This window comes from Caloenas nicobarica, chromosome 3, assembly GCF_036013445.1.
Source record: "Caloenas nicobarica isolate bCalNic1 chromosome 3, bCalNic1.hap1, whole genome shotgun sequence".
NCBI lineage: Eukaryota > Metazoa > Chordata > Aves > Columbiformes > Columbidae > Caloenas > Caloenas nicobarica.
Window position 1 is genome coordinate 73,043,289 of NC_088247.1, and position 21,208 is coordinate 73,064,496.

The following is a 21,208-nucleotide window of genomic DNA, read 5'->3' on the forward strand; positions in this document are numbered from 1 at the left end:
TGTGCTTTGATTCATAGCTTAGGAACTGTTGTTTGCCTGCCTTAGCATTGAACATTGGATTTAGAATAAAACACAAATGCAACCTTTATAGATACCTCTGTGTAGCTGATTCTGAGATTGTGTAGCTAATAGGTATTCATCTATTGTTGTATGGATTTACTCAATTTATTTCATTAGTTTCTGCTATTTTTTAAAGCCAGTAAGAACAGTGGTTGTACACAGTTGTTTCATTTCAGTTACTTTGGCATGATATTAATTCACAATTCTAAGCTTTTATATGGTTATTTTCTCTTTCTTATTAAGACCAGTGTAAAATAGAATAGTTGAATTCTGTGAAGGCACTGATTGATTCCTTTGGAAATTTGCTACACCTCTTTAAATTGTATGCATTGTTTTTCTTTCATATACACTCAATATTTTAAGAAAAATAATTCTGGTGGTTGAGCAGCCTCTTCCTTTTTACACCTTACTTGCACTTACTTTAGTTGTCTCTTATTATAGAGCATAGTATCCTCCTGTCTTCCTGGAAGGCTCGTGCACCTGTCCTAATGGTGTACAATCATCCACTCAACACTTAATTTTAAGTTGCTTAGGTTGATTAATGTTTTTTTAGAAGCTTCTGTTTCTTTAGAGTATTGACATAAGCTTGATCAATATCTTTCAGCTATATGGTTTATAAACAATCAGAACATACTGTCCTAAAAAATCAAGTCCATTCTAGTTACAAACATTATGATCTGTAGTGTCAAAGGACACTGGGGGCTTTGCCCTGTTGTCAATGATACAGGGACTGCTTTCTCTGGAAGATCATCAACTGAATTATGATTTAAAGTTGCCTTAAATATGCAGCAGTTTCTCAGATTTTTTTTTTTTTCCCTGCCAAGTACAGGTGGTCTAAAATGTGAATGCTGCCTGAAATGGATGTGTCTCTATTGCTGTTCCAAATTTACTATCGTGATTAGTGGAAATGACCAGTTTATCTTGTTAGTGTATCTTAAGTATTGATGATAATTAATGCGCTATTCAAAATAATATATTCAGCTTCTGGGTCATACTGTTTAACCTAATGGTTTGAATTGTATAGTTTGAAGCCATTTGACTGTGTTTGATTACTATTGTTTTAAAGTGAATGTCGCTTGCATTAAAAGTAAAGCAAAGTTGCTGTCACTCAACACAAATACTAAAATAGTATTTCTTGGGATGTGGTCTCTAGATTTTTTTTTTTTCAACTTAATCTGGCCAAAATAATATTTTGAATTTTTTTTCCTTCTACAAGTGCAAACATTATCCCTGAGACCTGGAAAGATGTAAACAATGGCTTGTGAGCCTTTCTGAAGGATTTCAGTTTCTTTGGGGAGTCAGTGGATGGGCAAGCTGAACAGAAGACCTGGAGCTCTGCCTTTGTAGCATAAATAGGGCTGGAAGATAACTTAGGATATAGAGATATATGTTACCATGGACAGGTAGATTGTCATGTGAACCTGAAGTGCATCTCCAAGCTTTATGATAACTTATGCCTTTTTTTCCCGTGGTAAATATGAGGTAGTTCTGTTGCAGTGACTGTGGTGGCAGCCAGCACAGAATGTCTCTCTCCTCACGTTCCAAGTCCCTGGGTAAAAGACTAAAGCTACTTAGATGTGAAGCCTGAATATAGTACTTGTTGATATGCTGCTACTTTAGTAGTGTTGTAATATTAAATGTGTAAGATAATAGAGTCAATATGATTTGATATGCAAAGGTGGTGTTATTATTGTAATACTGGACTATAATACTGCTTCTCTGTACTGCTCGATACTGGCTGAAGCACCTAACTCTATAGTGCATATGTTGTGAGACTTGTACCCTTAAATGCTCCTGACCAGTTGGGTTTTTTAAGGTGTTTTGGATGCTTTTCAGTTTTGCCTCATTTGTCTTTTTGTGTATTACCTTGTTACAGATAGAGGCCAGACTTGAGGTTTGGTAATGTAACAGCTTTTAGCAGAAGTAATTTAAAGCAAACAAGGTGGATTAGACCGTAAAGCACTAAAGGAGATGTTCAAAGGGCTGTAATTTGAGATCTTCTGCTGTTCTCCTGCAGTTCTGTGCTCGAATTTTGCAAAGTTTCTGATTCCAGCAGGTGTATATGTATATTGAACACTTTTGCAACAGCTTTTTCAGAAGGTGAATGGAATTGTTCAATTTTTCACTTCAAATATGGTCAACAATGAGAAACCTATTTATGCGGTGTGGTGTTGTGTTTGTTTAGAGTTTTTTTGGTGTGTGGTGGGGTTTTTTGTGTTTGTTTTTTTTAGTTTGTTTTGTTTTTTAGAAGCAATAATTGGACATAATTACACACTCCCCCATGAACTCATAATGTAAATCAGATTTTGTTTCTACTATAGAGTTTTAATTCTGTGAATCAGATTGCAATACTTGAATGTGTGTAAAAGTAAAGGAGCAAAGCAAAAATTAACTAATGTTATGTACGATTATGAATTACAATTTAGTCAGCTAAATTAGGTAATTAAAATCAGACACATGGGTGGAAAGCATGTTTATGTTTAGGAAGGTTAAATACCCTAATTTATCACTCACTTCAAAATTTTCATAAAATGCATTTTTTCCCCAAATATCTTGGTCGAATATGTAAACTTTCATTACAGCTGTCATTGGAAATACCTACCTTTTATCCACAAAACAATGCCATGCATTTTTATCACGGGTTTAGTTGGTCTGTTGTTTGGAGTAGGGCTGTACTACTATTTTTTTTTTTTTTTAGCTTGTCAAAGCGAGTGCTGTTGTGGAGGAAAAAATAGTAATTAGTATTTATATAATACAGCTTGAAGGTCTTCTGGTTTCAGAGTGTGCAATCTCTGTGTTTCCTCCCACCTTTCAAGGTGACTAATAAATTTTTTGTTTTGGAACTTAGAATCATAAAGCACTGAATAATACAGCATAAAACTTATTGCCTGAAAGGGATGCAGAATTTTGTCTAAAGTTCCAGTAACTAATAAGATGAAGTGGTTACTATGCACGTGCCCTTTGTATAAACATAAATATCACCTCAAAACCTGTTTCTGCTTGGTCAGCTCTTCCTTTTTTGCGGAAGAAAAGTGACTGCATTTGTTTGATAATTTTAAAAAAGGGAACGGTGTCCCTGAAGTATAAGAATTTGTATTTCTGCAAAGTGTTTGTAATAACAGGATCACCTTCTGCAATGGTGCTCTAATTTAAACATGTGTTTCTCACTTCTAATTACTGAGAATTGGAAGTAGTCTACAGCAAAATTGCCAACTTTAAGTGCCTTGAGTAATGTCACATGTAGTCACATCTAATTAAAAGGTATTATTATGGAAATTAGCTGTTGGACTGTATATCCTGAGGATCTTTTGTGATTGGAATATGAGTTTAATGATGTAAACTGTGAGGCTTAGAGGGCACTGCTGGAACCTGCAATTAGGTTTTGGAGACCGATTTACACACAGCACAACTTGTTAATTCTCTAGATAAATGTGTCACGATTCCCAAGTAGAGCATGGAATTGAACAATTTTTACTTGTCTCCTGGTGTTATTGAAACTGATGTTACTGTTCTGAGAACCTCATCTTAGTGAATAGGATGAAACAGATTATTCACTATCTCACTTAAGCATGCGTGCTATTAGATTGTTCACGGGATCTGATTTCTTGAAAGAGTTTCTGTTAACAATCTTTCAATTACTGTTTAAAGGTTTTTATGACCACTTGAAGGAGGGAACTACCAAACTGTACTGTGGGCCTTTAAATCATTGCAAATGGTCCTCTAATGATAACAGAGATTCCTATTTTAAACCCGTGAAATTGTTAATTTGTCTATCTTTACAGCTCTCTCGCTTAAACTGATAATTCTAAGTAATTTAAAATCCAATTATTTTCAAAATATGACAGTAATTAGATTAGTGTTTTTACATGAACAGAACATGTAGCATAAAATTCATTTTGAGGGGTATTATTTTATAGTTACTTGATAACTTTATAGTTACTTGAAATAGAATTGAAACTACCGTATTAAGATTTTATTTAAACGTGTGGCATGAGGAAAAGGGTTAATGTTTAAAACAATCTTAAATGGAAAGCAAATGTGGCTTTTGTGCACAGTTTATGTTAGTGTGTAAGAAAAGCGTTGAAAAAGCAGAAGTGAAGCCAATAGTGCAAATTAATATAGTACAAATGGGAGGATTTCTGTCCTATTAGGTGAAGATACAGTAACGCTGATTAAACAAATTGCTGTTTCTCTAAAGATCCAATGTTAATATTTATTTAAACTACTACACAATCTATAAACAGTGAAAATGAGATCAGAAATTGGGGGGAACCCTAAACCCCAAATGCATTTCACTTGAATATGTTTGACAAGGCATGGCTTTTGTCTCTGCTCACTGATAAGGTCTCTGCTTTGTTGTGTGTTCTTGTACCTCCTGGCTGCTGCGCCAGCCCCCAGCATTGGCAGCTCTGCGAGGAACATCAGCAGAGTGGAGCAAACGCGACATTAAATGGTTGACACTGAGAGATGGCAGTAAATGAGATGGAAGCTAAATATATAGGTCTGTGTCATTCTAGCAGCTGGCTTAAGTCCTGCTGTTTGTTGCTTGGGTGTACTAGCCTTAAAAAGGAAGAGAATGCATTGTAGCACGAGGAAGAAAAAAACAGCTGGTGGCTTATCAGTCAGCACTAATGACAGAGAAGGTTAAAGAGTTTGGAAGGACAAACTTTGAGAGAGTGCTTTTATTAGTAACAAAATTCTTAATTTTATATAAATAGTTTTATAAAACTAGTCTAAAACTTTGCAATTTGCTATGACTTGTTCAGTGCAAAAAGAAATTAATGCCTCATTTGCTGTCTGAAGAAAGATACTTTAAAAATTAACTTTTTTACTTTTGATTCAAGCAGTTCGTTAGGTAATTTTACATGAACATTCTCTCGATGTTTTCTTGCTCTTTAATGGGACTCTTCAGAATCATTTTGATACTTGTATAAGTAGCTTGCAATTTAATACTGTATTTAGAAGAAGAATATTTTTATAATAGATGAAGGCATGAATGTGCTCGAATGTTATCAACTGTATACATGTTAATCCACCCCCTTATTAGAGTTGTAGAAAATTACCATGTGATTTAACTGTGGTTTTGTATTTGATGCATTTTCAAAATGGAAGTTAATGCTTGAAAACAGTGTTAAATCGCTTAAAAGCCTCATATTATATATGTAACTTATAACTACATCAATAGTTACATGCAGTAAAGGCTGTTGGAATATAAGCTTGAAATGAGTCCAGTGCCTTAGTTGGAGGATTAATCCTGCTTGATATTGTTTGCTGCTGCTTGTTGATTGACATTTCTATTGTTTCTTCTCAAGAACTTCATTTTTGGCTCCTCAACAGGCAAACTAGTGATGCACAAGCCTTTCTGTCCTCTCTTTCATGTCTGTATCATTGTCTGTGGTGGGGGGGCATCCCAGAGGTGGTGCTGCCCTGGGTTTAATGGGTGAGAAGGAATGGGCCTAGCCTTTCCCTGAGAGAAGCTGTGGGCTAAAGAGTTGTTAACTACTCCAGCCTAAAACCCATTAGTGGAGAGAACTTTGCCATTTTTTGTTCTTAAATGTGAATGGGCTCCTTGTGCAGCAGCATAATCTGACATGGTGAGAAGAGATCAGGAAATTCCAGATCTCCTCCTCTTAGGAGGAGCTGATGTGTTCTGTTCCTTAAAGTTTGTTGGAGTGTTGGTAGAAGGGTGGTGCAACCCAGGAGCTTAGTGACAGCTTTTAGAAGACTGCAACAATGATACATAAATCTCATTTGTCTTAATGTTAAGAGCCGGGGTGTCAAACTTATTTTCACTGGGCGCCACGTCAGCCTTGCAGTTGCCTTCAAAGGGCCGAATGTAATTTTAGGACTGTATAAATGTAACTACTCCTATATTTATAGAGTCCTAAAATTACATTCGGCCCTTTGAAGGCAACCGCAAGGCTGATGTGGCCTCCAGTGAAAATGGGTTTGACACCCCTGGTTAAAAGCATTGTAATTTTTTTTTTTTTTCTTCCCATGATAGGAACAGCTTCTCCTTGTTACAGTGGTACTATCAGAATAGTTTTTGATAATGTCAGTTTGAGATGGTGTTGCATTAATTTATTGTCTTTGTATGTGTTTATTTCTTCTACAGAGAATACTAAAATAGGTATGTGAAAGTTCAGGTGGACTATATGTAGCATGCTGATGTACCAGATGTGGTTTTCAGGCCTTGAGTAAACAAGATTACAGAGATTTTGAGCTGCTTTGCTCAGGGAATTTGATGTATTGTGTTAAGTCAGATTTACTTTTTTTATATACCTCTGTATAGAGAGATTTATGGCTGTGGAGCTATATAGTAATCTGAAAATCTTCTGTTGTGTTTAGTACATGATACCATTTATGAAGTGCTGGTTACCTTTCATGTTAGCAGAGCAGTCCTTTATGGATCTCGATTTTCAATTCTGTAAGCTTTTTGGGTCAACGCAAATATTACCTATGTGATACGTTATACAAAAATATCAGAATATCACCAAAATTGTAGCTAATTTAATAAACTTGCCTTTATTACTTTTAGCTATCTAATGCAAGTGCTGATTATTTATACTATTAGCTTTGTTTTCCAAGTGCTTATTTAATTCTGTACAGTAAATACAGAAGCACACAGCTTTTCTAGTTTTGTGTTAGAGATCAGTAATTTAAGCATTATTCTTAAATGACTTCTCTCAAACTTTGTAGTCCATTTATCTGGCTTCCGCTGCTTCTGTTTAAAGCAACTTAAGCAGTGCAGCTTCTGCAGTCTTTTAACATTTCTTGACTCTTTGACAATAAAAATGGTGGCAGTATATCATTTTCACACACAAAAAGAGCAGGTCTTCCTTTTTGTTTGGATTGATTTCTAGCTTCCCTCTGAACATTATGTTATCAAATGACGAAGTTAAATGATGGAGGTGTAATTTTGCTACAGAGAAAGGAAAAAAATGCTTATGCAATCCTGGGACAGTAAAACTCTTTAGTTATTGCATAATTTTAAATTAAATTGTTTAAGTTTTAGGTTAATTTTTAGGAAACAATTGAATATTGGTTAGATGTGGTAATTCTTCAAATGCAGTAGGTTAGTATATTTGATGTTTTGGTATGCTGTTAGATAGAATGACCTTCAAATTAGTAAAAAAATTTGTGAATAGATTATGTTAGCTCTTTAGCAGCTAATCTGGCAAAATAGTGCCCTTGAAATTCAAGTTACTTTCTTTGTGTTAACATAATTTTTTTTTGTTTTGCACTTTTGATAATACATGTATGCATTGTGTTTTAAAAATAAGGTGGAATCTTCTGCCTGGAGGAGCTGAAAATAGGTTTTCTGGGAAGACTGTGTTATGTTTTGTGGTTGAATGTATCGATGAAAGTTATGTTGGTACACTACTAGACAAGAATAGAAATATATTTTGAAGATTTTGATTTTTTTTGGATGCACATGAATTATTATATTCTGAATTCTTATGGCTGCATTTTGATAACAAGTTCTGATAGAGAGACAGTTCAAACAGATAACAAAGGAAACTGTACATTGACTTCTCTGACCAGTTGTAACGCATTCAGTTAACTAGTCTGAGGTACTACTGCGGCTGTTCTGTCATGTGCATTAGAATTTTTGTGCTAAAATTTAGTTGTTATTTAGATAGATTTCTAGCTATCATGATAACGTTTTATTAAAAAAATTGAAATCTAAAACGAAATACCAAGTATTTAATCTGAATGCTTGATCATTTATTCAGGTGCTCTTATAAAATGCAAGTTAAGAATTTGGAGGAAAAGGTAGTATACTTCAGTGTGTTACCTTAAGGAAAAAAAAAAAAAAATCTGTGCTCTGGGATTTTTTTTTTTCTTTAATAAAGAAGAGCTCTATTACCATTATTGAAATGACCTGGAAAGCTAGCTTGATATTTTTTTTTTTTTTTTTTTTTTTTTTTTTAAAATAGGTCTGATCCATTGTATTTAGATGGGGTTTGTAAAACTGTTTGTCAGTTAAACAAGCTCTCAAAGCCTTCAGCAGAGGTTATTAGAGGTGAATAATGTGGATTTAAAGGATTTAGTAATTCATTCTAAATCCCTGCTATACTTTTAAATGCATTTTATTTTTTGCTTTTTTTTTTTTAAAGGAACATTTTAAGCATTAGGATGCAGTCTGCTGACTAAGTCACATAATCTGGCTTGTCTAATTTACAGCTGCAGCAATGAGAAAAAGATTCTGAACTTTTTTGAATGATCAGCAGTGGCTGATATTCTGCTCAGAAACTAATATAAATAATCTGGTAATTGGCAAGCCAACTCTAGCAATAAAAGTAACTTTGCAGAACGGTTGTGTCTTTAAATGGAGTAAGTTGATATTTTTATTGTTCCTGTGCTGTCTTGGGGCTTTAACTGTACAGTACTGCTTCATAAAAACAGTTTAGGGTTTTTTGTAGTAAGGAATATATTTATTAAAATCTCTTGCCCAAATAGAACAACTTCAGGTTTTTTTATCTGAAATTAACATGGTATGCTGTTTGTTTTGTCGTACTCAAGAACACAATTTGAAACAGCTTTATATTTGTTAAATAATGTTATGTTGCTGGAATATAGATACTAGCAAAGAGAACTTTTTAGTGGAGTAGGGCTCAGGGTTACCCTTTGGAAAATGTAATACTTCTGATTCTTGTAACTAATAGAATTACTTTTTAAAATTGAAAATGAAAAATCTAAATAGAGAAAAATCCTAATTTTTAGTACTAACAAATCCTAAAAGTTCTTATTTATTATACCACCTGTTTTAATGTTACTCAGAGAACTTCACTAGTAAGAAACAGTGATAATAAATGAGCAGTTCTTAAGGTAGACCAAACTGTTTATTATGGTAATCCATCCTTGAAATCATGTATTGCTGATGTCCAAGAGGGAAGGCTGCAGTTCTTAATCTCTCAGAGAGAACAGGATGTTACTGTTCATCAGTGATTCTTTACTGTCTTATTATTAAAGCCTTACTGGACAACATAGATCTGTATCCACGTTCCTTATTAAAAGACTGTGTGCAGTCTGTTTATTGGCATGGTGTGTTTACTAACTGACCAACAAATGCTAAATATTATGCTCAGTTTTGGTCAGCCAACTGGCTTACACATGTGCGTTTTCATCCAAGAGATTTCAATTCTGAACATCATGTTAACTATTCAGTGTCTGAATTGTACTGGTGCCATTTTACTAGCTCTCTAGATGAGGTGACATAGAGGTTAAACAGCATGGAGGAAGACTGACTCATGCATGCCATGCAACATAAATATCCCAGTACACATAACCAAGGTTTAAGGTGTTCTTCCCTGCCCCAAATAGTGCTCACTAGTGAGCTTGAAAAACTTCCTGGAGATGTTTCTCCTTTCCAGAGATCCCATAGAATCTATAATGTTGCAATTGACTTAAGGAGTTGTGCTTAATTTTTTTTTTTTAATCTAATTTAGAGGAACTTAAAATGTTACTGCTACAGAAACTGCACTGTGTAATACCTAGGCTAAATGTAGATCTGGGAAAGAGTGGTAGCCGCAGGTATTTCTATGGAGAGAACTCATTTACTATTTGTTAGCAGCTGACTTTTTCATTGTAGCGTCTGAGGCGTGTAATATGCAAAACCTCTGCACTAATGTGTTATTTTCATATTCCTCTACATGCTGATATTTTTGTATATCACAGACTTCAAACCCTCGAATGTTAACTTTGTTCTCCTGCTGCAAAAATAATGTTTTAGTAATATATTACAATTATGTTCATATCCTTTATTTTTGCATTAATAAATATTTTACTTACAGAAATTTTTGAACTAGACTAAGCTTGTCTTACTCCCACAATAATTATCAGTTCTTGTCTGTAACAAGATGAGTTACTATCTGGCTTTGATCTTGAAAACTGCTTATGGTAACTGAATTAGGAACCAAAAAAAATCCCCATAATCTATGATAGAAAAGTATAAAATGAACTAAGTAAAGATGGAGCGAGTCACAGTGAATTACATATGCACTGAAAATGATGCTTGGCCATTTAATAAACTGAAAAGAAGAAAAATCTTATCATCTCCTTTCTTCACCAGTGATAAAGATTTTGCTGTTTCCTTTGTGACAACTCAAATTTTGGAGAACTTGAGCTACTTTAAATATTTTTAGCTGTACCATTTTATCAGGGACTAAGTTTCTTACACTTGGAGTAATCTCAAAGGTATTTCAAATGATGTGCTAGAGGTTTTTGTTTTGTTTATCTGGGACAAAAGTACCTAACTGCAATTGTGATGGTTCCTGACTTTCTGAGGGTTGATATTCTGTGTTTTGTTCTTTAATACTTTAGTGGTTTTATTTTTGTGTTTAAGTGATGAAGATATTCTCTCATGATAACTTAAATGGGTAAGTTCTTACAGCACAGCATTTCTAATGTACTACTTCACTTCATGGTTTAAATGGTTCGATAGTTCTCAGCTTTGATTATAGTATTAGAATGGCATATGTCAGATACACCCAGCAAATCTAAGTGGATATATTTGACATAAGCAGATTATATGTGTCATGCTGGTATTCACTACGTGTGTACTTTGGCATTTATTTGGTTATTTCACTTAGCATGCTGTATTAAGGGATGGAGGGAATGTTTCTCATGCATTGTTGTCTGCAGCCTCTCTTTTATTACCAGTAGGTGTTTTTGGAAGAGACTTCAGGAAACAACTTCACTGTTGTCTCTTGCAGTCTTAACAGTTACCTGAAGTTAGTTTGTAAGTAAAAATTGACTTCTGTATGTGGTTACTATTGTCTATGTTTACTGTATTGACAATGATAATACCATCTGCTTTGTCAGCCGCCTCCCCCTCTAAAATCTCATCACGTAGCCTGTTGTTCTTAACTATGCAAAACAATTGCCAAATTCTACTAGAACATATGTAATCCTCAAAATACAGGCTGATGCAGTTAATGAACAATTTCAGAATTATTTTATTCTTGAAACATTATACTTTTCTCACTTGATTCCTTAAATGTGTACAAGTGGCTGTGTATGTCAACTTTTAATTCTTTATTTTCACTTAACCTGTGGTGTGGTCGCTGAGTAGGCTGTGTATATGGTGCACTTGTTTTTATTTGGTAGTGGTTCGTACTACTGCTTTTCTTCAACAAAAGCTGTGTAGCTGTTTTCTTTTGTGATGAACATGGTGTTGAATCACTGGAAATACTTAATAAGGCATGAAATATATCTGAGGTTTTCTATTCATGGAAAAAGAGACTTTTGATTTCCCTAATCACCACCTATCAAAAGTCTAGTGGTGTCAGCTTCTATACTGGATGAGGTAGTGTCAATAGTTTGAAGCATTTCAGGACAATATTTTGACTGAAAAAATTTGGGGGGGGCGGTGCTATCAATGTGAACTGAAAGACCATGTATTTAATCAATTCCTGTTGTTGTCTTACTGTTGGTGGCAAATTTATTCATGGTCATTTTGAGTAAAGAAAAAAAATAATTTAGGTGTGCATGTTAGTTGTCTTAAAAGTATGTCTGTCTGTATTTGTTTATATATATCCATATAAATACACATCACTACAACTGTTCTTGTTTAAACAAACAAACCACAACAATGACCAAAAAAACCCACCAAAATTGAGACCAAACAAAACACTGAAGCTACCTTTGTGATGAAGTTGTCATTGTTAAAATGGGAATTCGGTCAAGATACATTAATTGAATAAATATTGGAAAATGTTACTGCTAGTAAACATATTCAGTGTAATGTAGGGTAAATTGCCCATTTAAGTTATTTCTATTCTCCTAAAAAATGACTCAGATTGAATATCTGAGAAAGTAATCTCAAAGCTACCTATCTGTAATATTATTCTACAAGTTTTGTTTTCTATATTTGAATATTAAAGTACCTAACTAAAAGCATACGATTTTAACTTATTAAGGCTTCATATGTTATATTTTGTCTCCAGTACCTCAAGTGGTTTTATGCTTGTTTCAAGTTACTGTGTGTAAAATGTTTGTACTGAACTACTTATTGTATCTGAGGAACATATAAGCTAAGACTTTTCTTGGTTTCCTTAAGTTAAAATAGACTTTAAGAATAACTTGTTTTGGCTTTTTTCCAGTGATAAGTAACTAGCCTTGCAAATTGAAGGTATAGTAAATCATTGGAACATTTGCGAATAAGATGGTAGAATAAATTAGTTTTTAATTGAGAAAACTAATTGTTTTACCAAGTGCATGTGCTTATGTTCTTTCTTGCTAGATCTGGATATTTTAATAAAATCTTCTTCTTTTTTTCAAATTCTTCTCCAATAATGAAAGAATTCAGATAAGTTAGATCTTGCTATATCTTAATCTCAGTTTTCGAAGGAATACACAAAATGTAAAAGGCACAATCAATAATAGTGTGAAATGTAGTACTACTGGCCCCCCTGAAGTTCCTCAGATTTTAAGTTGCACGGGAAGTTTCTTAAGCACTGTATTTCCCATAACACTGTAAAAATCAGACACACTTTGCAGTCTCTTATCAGTACCTTTGAGTGTTCAGTATAGTTCATTCTTATTTTCCTTTATTACTTGTATTCTGGGTATAGGGAGGCTTAGAAGACTGTAAAAGCACCTGGTCTGCTTGGGAAACAGTTGTTCAATGCATAGGAAATGCAAGCTTTTATCAGGGAATTTCTGATGCAGTGGACTTGTTAGGTAGGACACCAGGCAGAAATTTTGTCAGCTCTTGGGAGTGTTAGTCGCTGCAGACTGATCGTTAATATCCCTGAGTAGGTACAAACATTAGGATTTAGAACAAATTTTTTCCTAATAATTTGTTTCTGCCTAAACACCTTTAGCAAAGATCCTCATGTACAGAGTCTCCCAACGTATGCTGTCTCTTTTCTTAAGAGTGTGTATTTTGAGCATCTTCTCAAAGAAAGGCAACAAAATGTCTTACTACGGGATCTTGCTCATGTGTATTTTGTACATGCTGGAAACTTCAAGCTTGGTTGGTTAACAGATAAGGAATGGGAGTGACAATGCAGAGAAGCAGGCAGAGAGAGAGAGAGAGCAACAGGGTGGAAATGGTTGGAACTTTGGCAAAAAAACCTTCAGCACCTGAGCTCCACTAGATACTCTAATTCTTGGCTTTTTATGAATATTGTTAGTGTTGTATACTTCCTGGTACCCTCCATTGTTCCTAAAATGTAAAGGATTATAGGTGGTGCATAAGATGCTTTTGTGTTTATGCATGTCACAAGCATGTTCTTCTGGAGGTTGTTTCTTGAGTTCTAATTTTGAGTTTGTATAGGAAGATTTGAGAACACAAAAATAAAACTTAGTTCAACTCTTCTTAAAATCAGGAAAATAATTGTGAAATACCACAAGCGAAAATGTTAGATATATAAAAATATATTGAGTATAGGGATACATTAATTGGTGGGAAAGTAGAGATTAACTTGATGAAGGAAAATGAAGTATTTGATTACTTTTTCTGTATTGTTGATGTAGAAGCAGTTCATCTTAGCATGGGTCACTTGAGCTTAATTTTTAGCATACTCTTTAACATTTTCTCTATCTAATTCCAGCATGTGCGAGGCTGGATACATTCCAAGTGATGCAGTCTTAAATTGGTCAAACTGATTTGTGAACCACTGCTATTTATTTTCTAGCAATTCACTAAGGCTAAGGTGAATCCTAGAGGATTACGCAAGTGCAGAGTGAGAAAAGCTGTAAGAAATAAGGGGAAATATTCCTAGCTTGGGCCCTGTTAGAACAAGCAGTATTCCTGAACACAAGTGTGTTATTTGTAGTGAAACACAAGGGGATGAAGAGTGTGACTGGGTGAGGCTGTGGGACAAAGAGCCTGAGAAATCTTGAGCTAAATGTGATAAAAATGGTCTTTTGAATTTCTCAAATGTGTCTGGTTGCAATAGTTCTGTCTGATAACCTAGCTGGCCTGGCAGGTAAGAGAAGTGGTAGCTGTTGATATAACTGGACTCTGATAAAACTTTTGAGACTGTCCAACTAGAAGGTTTAGTCTACACTGTGTTCCTGAGTTGTGGTCTACTAGTCACTAGTCTCTCTACCCAGTTCCTTCATGAAAGACTCAGAATTGTTTTTTCCTATGGAGTTCTCAGCTAAGACTTTGAGGTGGTAGTCTGAAGAACTGAATACTGACGGTGATCCATTGGTACTAAAACTTGTGAATCATTTGTTAAAGCAATAATTGGGTTAAACTATGATAATTAATTACCGATGTCTCAGTTAAGACTGCGCTTCTGGTGGGATCCTGTAGAGTTCTCCTTCAGCTTGAATCTCTAAGACACTCAAGAATTACTTGTTTAGTGGGATAGAAAGTACGCTTAGAAAAGAATTAAGCCATGCCAAGTGCTTTTAAAGATAGAATTAAAATTCAAAACTGTCCTGAAACTAGTGTGCCTGAAGTCAACAGTGTGGAATTCATTACACAAGCGTAGAACAATATGTTGTTGTAGAGAGGTGTAGAAGTTGCGCATGAATACAAAACTGGGGAAAAATGGCAAATCAGAGTTAATGGAGAAGAGTATCTGGGGTCAACAAATGTTGAATCAAATATAAGAGTGAATTTTTAGGTGAGAGAAAGAAGCAGCTGGGATGTGTTAACAGCAATGCAGTTTTTAAGTTGAAGTATTGCCTTGTCCAGGCATCCTGCTTTAAGAAATGAACAAATCGAAGGGCCCAAGAGAGGTAATAAAAGGGTCAGAGTTTCAAAAAGAACACCTATTAAAAAAATTTCAAGGTACTAAATATACATTTTGGAAAGAAAAGACAGGGGGTTGAGCTACCTTGGAACAATTTATGAAGGCTCTTTATAAGAAGAGTATTCTGGTTTAACATTTAACAGAACTTGTTGCAGTTTAAGTCAGCAATTTCTCAACTAGAAGCCACAAATCTAGATAGTATTCAGACAACATGAATAAAGTTGCAAGCTTGAAAGTAATGCAAATTCCTGATTTTTTCCTTAGTATCTTAAGTTGTTATATTTACATTCTTAAATCCAAATCATCTTTTCTTAGAATTTTATTATTCTTTTACTCATGATCCAAATTAATAGATTTTAAGAGGCTGCTATTTTTCTTAGGAGATAGAAAATGTAATGATAGTCACTTTGTGTGTTGGTTACAAGAGTGGTCTAGAGCCACGTTCACAATATTATTTTAGCTTTAACAGTGGAATGGGATAGATATCTAAGGATTTGTGCAGGAAGTGCGGTTGTGGAGAAAGGCAAGTAAGATGCCATTAATGTAAGATAGGGGTATGATTTCGGTATTAAGCATTAAATGGGTAGCAAATTCAGGATTTTGATAATATTTCAAGGCTGAACTTTATCACTTGTAGCTGGTTCATTGCTTTATCCAGTCTTAGTGAATCTTCCTTCATTTCCTATAGTTCCCAGTTTGTGTATGCATTCACAAGTGCCTTCAATCTTTTTTTTTTTTCCCCCTTGACAATTGATTCAGGCTTCATAACATGTCTTTGTTTTTTGAGCTTAGAGTACTAAATAATTTTGGGAGTGTATCTTCCCTGTGAACAGTTAAACTATTGTGAAACGCAATTATTTTTGTTGAAGAGCTTTAATTTGCTTGTGTTCGTAATATCTACTCACTTCTAAATAATTTCTGGTCTTTTCAGTTTTATAAGGATTTAAAATATGTTGAGTTGTAGTACTGAAAACCACTTTTAATTAGCTGAGCAAATGAGAACCGACAACTTCTTCATAATTCCATTGAATAGCTTTGTTTACCAGGATCTAAAATATTCAGACTTCTCTTCCTTATGTAGAGTTTCTGTTCTCTTAATATATTTTTTTAATTTAATCTTCAGTCTGGAATTTCTAGGTTTATGTATCCTTTGAGCCTGATGTTTCATCTTTGCACTGTAGTCACAGAATTTTTATGTTCTTAATGCTACTTTCAGTTAGTGCTTTTTTTATTTATGTCATAATTTCCAGAATGTGTGATTGAAAATAATGAAAGGGAAAAAATCTTGGAGGATAACTGGGAAATAATGTTATGGATGGCTAAATGGCAGCATTACTGTGTTAAGCGCAGGCAGGGGGTTGTCTGCTGATATTGAAGTTATCCAACTAAACATGGAATACTTGCTCTATTTGTTTTATTCCGTGATTCTGTGATTTGCATGCACAACTGACTAAAGGATACAACTTACCTAAAAATGACACATGCTTTTGTCATGTGTCTGTATATACATATATATACATAATGTGTATGTATCTATACATGTATATGGCAAACACAGTATTTTCCCAAAATGTTTCCCATGAAAGCTAAAGCAAATATGTAACAAGCACCAATTTTTTTTTTTCTGAAGGAAATGCTATGGCAGGGGTTGATAAAGAAGATAAGCCCACTGGAACAGCACAGAAGGGTGCAAAAGAGTGTTTTCTGCAGACTCCTTAGCTGTAGGCAGGCAGCACATGAGCAGTGGGCCTGGAGGCCTCTCCTGAAGGCCCCGTGCCATTATGGTATCAGTCCCACCACGTGGACGTTGTGTGTGTGTCTGGTGGTGCATCCAGAACTTGTGTGTTTCCATGATGTGATGCACATTATTGGCATCAAATGAGCATGTCTGGTTGTATTAGTGGAGAGGGAGGGTGGTGTGTAGTTTCTGTAAGAGCTCATATGGCTTGAAGAGGAGGAAATTAGGACTCCCACTGCCCTAGACTACCAGATGTTGAACTTCAAAACCTATTTTCACCTGAAACTTGTATCCCCCAAAGTAGAGGTCACATAGGTACCCTATGTATGAAAATAGCACTTAACTTAATCTTTAACCTTAGGTATTTAGTGTAATGTTCTAAACCAATAAACACTTGATTGTATCTTAGAGACAGAAATACATCTTGTTAAATTTTAAATCAATTTTGTTAAATGCTCTTACAGACAATTTTTTTTTCTTTCCAGTTTAACTTTGTTGGAAGAATCCTTGGGCCAAGAGGACTAACAGCTAAACAGCTTGAGGCAGAAACAGGATGCAAGATAATGGTCCGAGGGAAGGGCTCAATGAGGGACAAAAAGAAGGTAAGGTCTTGAAAAGTAGTGTAGTTTCAGATGCATAGTTTTATTTCCTAACAGAGGGTAAGCTCATATCTCTTATTTGTTGTGTTCTTATATATGCTTTTTCATCATCTAATGTTTTTTTACAGACTTACTAAATAACACAAACCACCCTGAAGCAGTTAAATGTGCATGCTCCATAATGGGAGTCTGTCTAGCAATTATAAAGTATTCTTCAGTAATAGCAAACTTCTAATTGTGTCATGTTTCACAAGGTAAAGGTGAAAATTGAAGTTAAATGTATTTTTCTGAGGAAGAGCTGTTAACCTTAAAGGTGTTGTTAATAACTTTCTTGTATTGAAATACCAAAGTAGTGATTTGGGCAAGTAGTGTGGGTTGGAAAAAAATGTTTAATGTATTTCTGGCAGTGAATTCTGTCTGAGTGAACCAAGAAGCACTGTGCTTCTGGATTCGTTTTCTGTTCAGGTGGAGTTGCAATGTAATTACGGTCATTCATTGCCCTGTCCTGTAATATACATGCTCTGCCCATATAAACAGGGAAACTACACTTCTCAGGACAGAGCCATCCTGAATGTCAAGTTGCTCTGGTAACTCCTGGAAGTAATTTATTTTTGCAGGTTTATTTTCTAGCTATTTCTCTCCACCTGTGCTTAGTACTGCTGAAGTTGCACCAGTATCTCCACTGCAATTTTGAAATGTGCACTTAACAGTATTCTTTCCCTCTTTATTCCCATAAGTATTTTGGTTCTTTCTGTAGAAAACCGCCTCTTTATCTGATCAGCCACACAATACATTCTGTCAATACATATTCAACACATAAGAATTAAAATAAAAAGCTAATGTCTACCCAGTTAAAAATTTCAGACTTCCCAGGGATTATGACTGCTGCTTTCAGACTTCGTTTGATTCTTCTTGTTTTTGAAATCTGCTGTAATACTGTCACCACCCTTTCTCTTATTCTACCTGTAGCTATTCTGGATGCTTACATTGCTAGCTATTGAGCAAAGATCTATTCTAACCTAGGGAGTTTTTAGTTGTCTAAGTTTTGTAGAAGTGAGAGGGTGAAATTGTTTCAAGAGATTGATTTATGAAGGTTTATTTTTTTAAACACATTATAGTTTGTCCTGAATTCCTTCTAGCTCTTGGCTGGGCAGACATTTGGCATATAAATGAGTCCTACTGTTACGGGGTTTTAAACTGTAAATGGGTAAACAGAACTTGTAGAGTTGATATTTTTGTACAGGATTTTGAAATACTGATCTGTAACTGGGCAGGGGGGGCGGGTAGGAGACATTAAAATTTCTTGAGTATTAAAACTTCAGCATGCTTCACCCAACGTACCAAATTGTGTGGGTGTAGATGTGATATTTTGAAGCAAAGTATGTGCTTGCCAATATGCAAACAATTTTAATTACATAGCTTTGCTTGTAACTATTAATAGTAGTCAATTTTTTACATATTCTGTCATTGTTAAAAAAAGAAAGATTATATTCTGGAGCAGGAGATTAACTGAAAATATCTCTTCCCTTGAAGAGTTTGCAAACTTCACCTAGTTTTTTATAAAAGACGACTATTCAATCTATTTTTGAAAGCTAACAGGTTTTGGCTGGTAGATTAATTAGATGCTAAGGCTTCTGATTACATATGTAACAAAGTAAATCTTCGTTTTGTGGAATATACTAAAATTTAGTTTGCAATGAATGAATTCTCAAACTATCATTTCTGAAGAGAAGTACCGATATCTTAGAAGGAGTACTGAAAAGTTTATTCAGCTTTTTTCCTGTTTAAACGTAGTTTTTAAAAGACATCATATTTTTATCAATAATACCATTCTTACCTTGATTTGTGAGCAGACTTTAAATTCATTGCTGCTGCCTCTTTGTTTTAGGAATGGTAATTCTAGGTCAGGACAGCTCATCAGGAGTTAGTTTATGTAACTTTTCTGAATAAAAATGTTAGTTCTGGTTCATTTATGTTCATAGATATCGTGAGCTAAAACATTTAGGCATCTATTCTTTAGAAGGCTTGTAGGTATAAATTGAGGCCCCAAGCTTAATGGTCCAGAAATAATGTCTCGCTGTTAGTAGTGAGTGTATGTATATTTAAGATAGTCATTAACAATGGCGCTCTCATACCTCCTCAAAAGTTTTGCAGATTGGCTTTGCTGTGTGGAAAAGCACACTTCGTTGTGTTAGCTATGTCTGCAAATAGCTACTGTAGTATAAAAAGAAAGAAGGAAAAAAACTGTATCTGAGGCCTTTTTTTTTTTCTTTTTCCTGAAGACACGCATTCTCCTGTAAATGTTTCATTTGCAGACCCTTTCATAAAAAGCACTTAGAGTAATGATTATTTCAGATTTCAGGAAATTGCTGTGTGTTCCCTGGCCCACATGTCATAATCCCCCTTGTCCATCTCTTCCCTGTCCTAACATCTCTCCTCAAGCAGGGTCACCTAGAACAGGTTGTCCAGATGGCTGTTAGGTTTAGTGCCCACAACCTCCCCTCACTGTGCTTCAGAACCTGTCCTCTCCTGTGGGGAACTGTCTACCCTACCTCCAGATAGCTTGGGCAGGTTTACTGTCTTGGGAAGTGGTATTTTTGGACTCATTTCCCCATCTCCTCACTTTTTTTTTCGGTCATTCAAAGAAGAATAGGCAGTGTGAGTTACTGGAGTTTCGTCTTTGAGAAAAAAATGTAGAGGAGCTGAGACTTTCTGGGTACAAATCACCTGTTTTTTTGAAGTTTAGTAAGGAAAGGAAAGTTGTCTTCAACAAGGACAAGTTCTGTTGGGAAATCAGCTGTTAACTTCGTACACATTAAAAGCCACAAACTGATCCAGTCAGCACTTTAATGCCCATCACATCCTCTAAGCTGCCTGTTCGATATATTTGGAAAACAGAGTTCTTGACCGTTGATGATTTCATGAGATAATACTGCAGTTAGTGTTGAATATCGTGTTGAATATTCATTCAATATATTTGAGTCATATAATAGTATAATATAGTTGAATACCAAATAATATCATATTGGTTGTAAACCAGTGTTGAGTACCAAATAATTTTCTTGATAAAACCTATTCCTAATCTTTCTATAGCTCTTTTGCTTTCCCGAGGTGACTGGTATTAGTAGTTTACCTTTTTCAGACAGGACTTTTTGTTGCTATACCATTGTTGCTGTAGTAAGAAGAATTTCATAGTCATTTATTATGGTGCAGTTTGTGATGCTTCCCAAGAAGACGTTTCTTCTAAAAATAAAAATTTGGAAGCTGTATTCATGATGATCACAGACTAAAGAAAGAACAACTGGCACTTAGCAGTTTGGGGACTAAGTACACTTCTTGCTATTGGCTCTTGCCTCTTTTTCAGATAAATTATATTTACAGATGAATTCCATAGTCTTGCAGTGCAAGATGACCAACTTCCTTGGCACTCTGTGCCTTTTAATGATAACCACATTTTATTTTCTCCAGGGACTTCTCTCTTTGCGTGTTCTCCTTCAAAATGCTAATGTACGTCAAAGTGTAAAATACAGAAGTAATAAATAGCATTCTCGCATGGAAGGTTAGGTTACTCTTACCTTTCATCTAGGGTCAACGTTATTTAGAAAAGTGAGTATTCGAGTTTTTCCAGTTTTTGACTGAATTGCTCTGAAATTTGGAGGAGATAAGAAATGCAGGTTAATTGTATGTCGATTTTGTAAGTATATTTCATCTGCAAACCTGATTGCCCAGCGCTAGTTACAAAAAAACCCTTATTGGATGTGAGAAGGAATTAATTACTAAACCAGTGTCAAACTGTAAAGTGACAGCTGCATGGTACTAAATACCATCACCTGAAGTAAACTGTCAATCTACTTTTTTTCATCCTACCTTGCTAGTGGTTCCAGAATCCAAGAGAAAATACAGAGACTGACATGCTGGAAAACAAACCATCTGGATTTGCTCTGTAGAAAATTTTACTCCTGTGTAAGCCTATGAACAGAAGTAATGGATTAGAAGACTTTGTCACATGGCCAAATCACTTGAACTAGCATCAAATCGTGAAACTTGCTGACAGATTTCCCCCAGAAAGCAAGGGGATCCTCAAATCATTTGTA

The 21,208-nt window shown here is 35.0% G+C and overlaps 1 protein-coding gene across 5 annotated transcripts in view; it reads left to right on the forward strand.

Annotated features, from left to right (window-relative positions):
• The window catches only part of QKI (QKI, KH domain containing RNA binding), a 158,939-nt gene that overhangs the window by 44,619 nt on the left and 93,112 nt on the right, over positions 1-21,208 (forward strand). For all 5 annotated transcript variants that reach the window (XM_065632649.1, XM_065632650.1, XM_065632652.1 and 2 more), the window contains exon 3: positions 17,001-17,117. In XM_065632649.1, coding sequence (XP_065488721.1) covers positions 17,001-17,117 — 117 coding nt within the window. The remainder of the gene's footprint in view (positions 1-17,000; positions 17,118-21,208) is intronic.